At 55.6% G+C, this 6,539-nt stretch overlaps 1 protein-coding gene across 1 annotated transcript in view; it reads left to right on the top strand.

Moving 5' to 3' along the window:
- Positions 1-6,539, top strand: part of RBPMS2 (RNA binding protein, mRNA processing factor 2) — a 28,214-nt gene that overhangs the window by 1,348 nt on the left and 20,327 nt on the right. Inside the window, exon 2 of the mRNA XM_027123305.1 lies at positions 174-291. Within this exon, the coding sequence (XP_026979106.1) occupies positions 174-291 (118 nt within the window). The remainder of the gene's footprint in view (positions 1-173; positions 292-6,539) is intronic.

Raw genomic sequence — 6,539 nt, 5'->3', positions numbered from 1 at the left:
CGCCAAACTTGATGTGACCCCAGCCCGACGCTGCGGCTGCCCCTCTCACCGCCCCGCGCGCTCCCCACCGCCACCCAGCCCCTCACCCCCGGAGCGCACCGCTCACCTCGCCCCTTCCCACCTCCTTGCCGGGGCCGGGCGCCGCGCTAGCCCTCCGCGTTCCCTTCCCCTAGCCACCCCCACCCCACCCCCCGCACCATGAGCAACCTGAAGCCGGACGGCGAGCACGGCACCAGCACGGGCACCGGCACCGGCACGGGCTCGGGCTCCAGCGGCACCCTGGAGGAGGAGGTGGGTCTGCGCCCCCGGGACTTGTTGGGTGAAGTACACGCGGAGGTGGGCGGGGGACGGGGCGCGCGGGGCCCCGCGCGCGATCTGGCAGTCGCTCCCGGCGCCTTTCCGCCGTTGCCCTTCGGCCGGGGAGGAGCAGCCCGTGTCCGGCGGGCGGGGGCGTGCGGCCTGGACTACCCCGCCGGGCGGGCATTGTCTCCCCGCCCTCCCAGGCTCGGGGCCGACCGTGCGCCGGCGGCCGTCAGTGCGTCCCGCGGTGGGCGAGCTGCGCCGTGTCCGCCCCACGCCTGCTGCCCGCGCGTCCTTCGTTCTCCACTCCACCCCGCTCGCTGCCCTCTTCCGAGGCGCTCCTCCCGCGTGGCCGGGACTCCCGCCTCGGCTGGGAGGAACTGAGCGGGATTAGCACGGCGGGCGGGCGGCACCCACACTCCCTTGTACTTTCCGCCCTGACCCCTCCCCGTGACCTTGGAGGCCTGGGCCGGCTGCGCGGCACCTTGGTTCGCTAGAGTTGTAGTCATGGGGGTAGACGGCTTTCTTCACGGCCCCAGAGCTTGGGCTTTGGCAAAGATGTCAGCTGACTTGAGTTGGGAAGGAGATGCCTAAAGACACTCAGTTCCCAGTTCTCGTCTCTCGGGTTTTGCCGTGGCAGACAAGCCAGGACCCCAAAGCTGGCCCTAGTGGGATTCTGCTAGGAATGTCCACCGGCCATGTGCTAAGAGGAGGGAGTCTGGGGCGGCTTCGTGCAATCACCAACAGCTGAGTGGCTAATTGGATGTGGCAAAATCCGGGAGGGTGTATGTGTGTGGGGGTGGATATAGCCTTAAGGCTATCAGTGAATGGAGACCAGAAGCTCGGCCCGCAGAGACAAAAACTGGTGTGGAAAGGGGGCAGCCTTCGCAGCTCTCTCTCTGAAGGGGCCTCTGCTGTGTCACTCTAGGGCCAAGAGACCCTAGACCCTTCCTGCCGCGCCCTGGCATGCTCTTGCCCAGGAAACCAAGGGCCGGTTATCCACCCCGAGCTCCCTTCCCCTTGGTCTGGGGGAGAAACCGCAGAGCCCCTGATGGGGGCTGGCGTTGCTGCCTCCCTCCTATCCAGTGGCGGGTGCCCGCCCGCCGTGCTATAGGTTTGGTGCAGAATGGCGGCACTGGCCCACGGCTGGGCTGGGCTCCTCACTGTGGGAGGGATGATGGGAGGGTCACACTGCCAGTTCCCACTCTTAGCAATTCAGAGGCCTGCTGCCAGCCCCAGTCCACCAATGGCATGACAGCTTGAGAATCTAGGTCTAGATCCCGCTTTCTGTGGGGAAGGAAAGGAGGAATCTACAACGCTTCACTCTGAAGAGTGGCGAAGGAAGGCCTGACATGTGTCCACGAGTGCGGTGTGGGCTCTAGTGGGCTGGGGTTCATTTGGCTCCTAAAGCCCTTGTCCTTCTTGGACCTTGATGCTGACAGGCCCTTGGCTTTGGGGACCCCATCCTGACTCTACCTGGTTGTTCAGAATCTCCCCTGAGAGTTGGGGGAGGCTGACAGGGTTGCTAGTATGTGTGTGGTCTCTGCTGAAATTGAGGGAGGGAAGCCATCTCCTGTGAAGCTGGGCAAGGACCCGGAACCACTTCTGCTAGAGGGTTGACTTCAGCAGGGACTTACCTCGCTGAAGAGACCCTCAGACCCACCCGTTTGAAATGGGAAGGGTGAACCACGTGGCCAGTCTAAAGTCTTGGAGGAATCGTTTGAGGTATTGGTCACTTTTTTCTAACTAGCTTTTTGAGAGAGAGGGCAGAATCATCAAGAAGTGGAATCCCTGCTCTCCCTCCTTGTGGGCAGAGGTGGGCTACAGCCCTGTAGTGCTTCAAGGAGTCCAGTGCAACTGGTGCTGGGGAGGGTGGGGAGCATGGGCTCCTGTTTAACAGAGGTCTAAAACTAAGGGCCCCAGTGACTTCTTGGAGCCCAGAGTCTGCTCTGGTCCGGTAAGCACAAGAATCGGCCCCTTCTCCTCATTAGCTTTCTGAACAGTGGGCCAAGAGCTCTTCAGCCAGGGTTCCATCTTGGATGGGTGGTTTGAGCAGGAACTAGACGTATTCTCTTTAGCTTAGATGCCCCCTAGGTAGGCAGTTCTGCAACCCCCAAGAGCCACCATTGGGGAAATCCGCATTAGCAGTGGTGGTTTACTCTCGTGGTTGACCCAGGCTGGCTCTTGGAGATTAGCTAAAGCAAACCTAGGAAGCCAAGGAGGAAGTTAGAGGTCAGCCCTCCCTGAGATGTGGCTGAGTAGGAGGTGGTTAGACCTGTAGGGATGGAAAAGGCATTCCAAGAAGAGGGAATAGCGTGTATAAAAGTGGGGGGCGGATTGTGGAGCCACGTGGCTTGTTGGGGTGACTACCAGGAATTTGCTATGTTGCAGTAATGTTGGAGGCCACGTTATGAACAGCCTGAGATCATGCAGGCTTGGGAGGAAATTGGCATTTTTCTGCTACTTAAGAAGAAGGTGTGTTAGAAGCTTTGAAAACTTCTAACCCTTTAACCCTTTGAAAGCTAAGGAGGGCAGCGAGGAGTTAAGGGGAACAGCTACGTGTCCCTTTCCATCTAGAAGCCATACCCCCCCCCACCCCGAGGTGCGTCTTGGCTGGTGCCTGAGCTCCAGAAGGTGAGGCAGTACAGCACGCGAGCCCTGCTCAGGGCAGGCTTGCCTCTGGTGTTGCCCAATCCCAGATTCAAGCATCTCCTGTCTTAGTGATTCTTGAGAGATGGCTGGAGAGTTACAGTGTTTCTGGGGAAGGGTATATGTGGTTTGAAAGAATATTTTATTTTGAAAATGGAGACATATTTTAATACAAGGCAGTGTTAAGTTACAGTAATGACTCGTTGGGGGCCCCCTGAGAGGAGGGTGGTGTTTGGAATCTTGGGGTGGGGAGTGCGGTTCAAGTTTCTAAGAGTTAAAGAAGTTTTATGCCAACCTAATGGTAAGCTCTAGAAAGGCAGAGATTAACGGTAGCTAAGGGAACTACAGCTTGACCTGAGCCTCTTGGCCCCTCACTGCCCTCCATCCCCATCTTTGCCTGTCCATGGCATCCACCAAAGCTGGGCCAAGATCGCTTCTTGCACGTCTGGTACCCCACGGTCCATCATGTGTCCTCTAGGGGTCTCTGAGGATCCAGCTAGGTCCCTGGCCCCTGGCAGGATGGCCAAGGTTAGCACTCACATGAGTGAAGGAATTTCAGGGTCCAGTGTGTGACTTGGGCACTGCCCCTTTTCTCTGCCATCAAAAATATTTGACAGAATCTGGGACATCTTGGTGCTCTGTCTGCAGACTTTTTTTTGGTATAAGGGGAGGGAGGCATCTATGCTTCCGGGCTTTTACCTGGAAACAGCACCCAAGTAGGTAGATCCAGACAGATCTGGTAGATCAGACTCCCCTCCTCCCTGGTGGTTGTTGTGAATGTGTCTTCTCTGCTCAAGTAACCTAATGGTAAGGCTGTACTATGCGTAGTAAACCCATACATAGTCTTTGTACCAGGCATTGTTTTGAGCACTTTACCGTTTTAACTCATTTAACTTCCACAACAGCACTGTGAAGTAATTATTACTATTTTATAAGTGAGGAAACTGAGACACAGAGAGGTTAAATAGCTTTCATGTAGCTAGTAATTGGGTAGGTTGGGGTTTGGACCCAGAGTTTGCTCTTAACAACATACTATACCCACTGTTCTGTTTTATATTGGGGGTTTGGATGAGACTTGGGGGTGGGGAGGGGAGAGGATCTGCAACTGAAGTTTTTTAGGGCTGAGCTTTAGGTGATGACAGCGTCCCAAGCAGAAGCTCAGGGACTGGCTCCAGGCTAGTTCTCTTTGGGTTGGTGGCATCCCAAGACTGGGTGGTGGGAGCTGTCAGCCCCTGCAGGAGGAGCATTTTATCACAGATAATGTTTAGAATTGTTATTGCGGTGATAAAAACCAGAACAAGTGAATTCTCTACAGACAGTACATCCCCCTTGTAGCCTGGCCTGGGGCTGACTGCCTTCACACCCCACCCCCACCCTTGATTCCCTGTTGCGTTGGGCATCTTAACTAAAAAAATTGTACTTACTCCAAAGTGACTGCCTGTCGTTTTGGGGGTCCATTCTCTTGGGTCTCCTTACCTCCTCCTTCCCTGTAAGTGGGCAGCCTGGCTAGTTTGCCCCAGTAAGAACCAACTTCTAAGTATCATTCAGTGTTTGGACATTCTGATTTCTCATCTCCGTCTCTGGGGTGGGGCTGGGGGAGGAGTCTGGCAAGTATTGTAACTAGAGGCAACACATGAACTGTGGGATGCTTTGCTCTGTTTTCATGCTCTCCACCCATTTATCCCACTGGTTCTCCAGACAGTCCTGAGAGGTAGAGGAGAGGAGTCCTCCCACCTGCCCTGAGTGCTCAGTTCCTGGTCCAAGGCCACCCACCTCTGGTTACCCAGACCCGAGCTAGAGTGCTAGCTTCTGGCAGCACCTGGTGGCCTCCAGCCTCTGCTCAGCCATTGATTTTGGGTAGCAGCAACATTTGATGCCTTGTCGGTTCCTCTGCCGTCCCCTGACCATGGCTGCCTCAGAGGGGTCCTCACACCCCAGGCAAAGCTGTGAGGCAGTGGGGCAGAGCCCGTCTCCCATACTTCAGAAACCATGTTGCTGTGAGGTGGGAACTGCAGACAGCCCACGAAGCTTCCTATGCCGAACCCCATCTACTGCCTGCCCAGGGACCAGCACGGCCTCCTTGCTTTCTGCTTTTTTCCCTATTCGGTCCTTGGATGGAAAGAATAAGATTACCTGAGGTGTGCCAAGGCTAGACAGGTGGCAAGATCGTTGGGTCCTCCATTCCTGAAGAGTCCACTGGTGGATCCATCCATGCCAGGCGCCTCCAGAATGTAGCAGGAGCTGGGTGTAGCGGGAGGGTCTGCCTTGGCCCATCTGTCATGGCCTTCAGTCATTTACAGCCGACTGAGGAAAGGCTCTTGGCTGTCACAAGTCATCAAGGCCACCTGTATAGTTCTGAACAGGCCTAGGACCCTCAGGGAGAAAGGGCAGGGTCTGACCTGGACGAGCCCATGGTATGAGTGTCTGGAGTCCCTACCTCCTTTTTTTTTTTTTTTTTTTTTTTTGCGGTACGCGGGCCTCTCACTGTTGTGGCCTCTCCCGTTGCGGAGCACAGGCTCCGGACACGCAGGCTCAGGGGCCATGGCTCACGGGCCCAGCCTTTCTGAGGCATGTGGGATCCTCCCGGACCGGGGCACGAACCCATGTCCCCTGCATCGGCAGGCGGACTCTCAACCACTGCGCCACCAGGGAAGCCCCCTACCTCCTTTTTGTGTTTAGCCAACCTACCCTTTCCCAAGTGAGTTTTGGGCTTTAACTGGGAGAGGTCAGAAGAAATTACTGGAATAGGACCTGAGACCAGTTTGGGGAACCTTTGTTGCGATCAAGGCTGTGAAGAGCTTCCACCCAGACTGGTCCCTGTTCTTGTGTGTAATTGTAGCCATATGTGGGCACAACTTGGGATGGAGGGGTTCTTCTGTGTTGGTGACAGGGGAGCTCCAAACCAGAATCTAGGTCCTAGAAGTAGTTTCTATCTCTGAACAGAGACCCTCTCCCAACAGGAGTGTCCCTTTGGGAAACATCTCTCGTCAGACTTCATCTGCCTCAGTCAGGTGGTGCACAGGTGTGGCGTGCTCGGCGCTTTGTGTTCCTGTGCACGGTGCCGTGTGTTCACACTGGATTAACATCACATGGTTTAAGGGTTGGAGGTATTGATTTTGGAGCTAGGGGAAGTGCGTGGGATTCTCCTAGGACAACGCCTTGAATCTATGGGGTAGCATATAGCAGTGGTGACAGCTGCAACCTTTGCCAGCCACAAGGGTCGGGCAATAGATTGGCATTGGCTGACCACACAGCAGTAGGAGGGACAGGGGAGGCTGATGGCACAGGAGGGAAGGGAGCCTTGCCCAGAAGCTTCATGCTGGAGACCCTGTGAGCCTGTCTTTCTTTTTTTTTTTTTTTAACATCTTTATTGGAGTATAATTGCTTCGCAATGGTGTGTTAGTTTCTGCTGTGTAACAAAGTGGATCAGCTATACATTTACATATATCCCCATATCCCCTCCCTCTTGCATCTCCCTCCCACCCTCCCTATCCCACCCCTCTGGGTGGTCACAAAGCACTGTGCTGATCTCCCCGTGCTAATCTCCCTGTGCTATGCGGCTGCTTCCCACTAGCTATCTGTTTTACATT

This window comes from Aethalodelphis obliquidens, unplaced genomic scaffold, assembly GCF_003676395.1.
Source record: "Aethalodelphis obliquidens isolate GAN/ISIS:26980383/991018 unplaced genomic scaffold, ASM367639v1 scaffold26, whole genome shotgun sequence".
NCBI lineage: Eukaryota > Metazoa > Chordata > Mammalia > Artiodactyla > Delphinidae > Aethalodelphis > Aethalodelphis obliquidens.
This window is presented reverse-complemented; position numbering and strand designations above follow the sequence as displayed.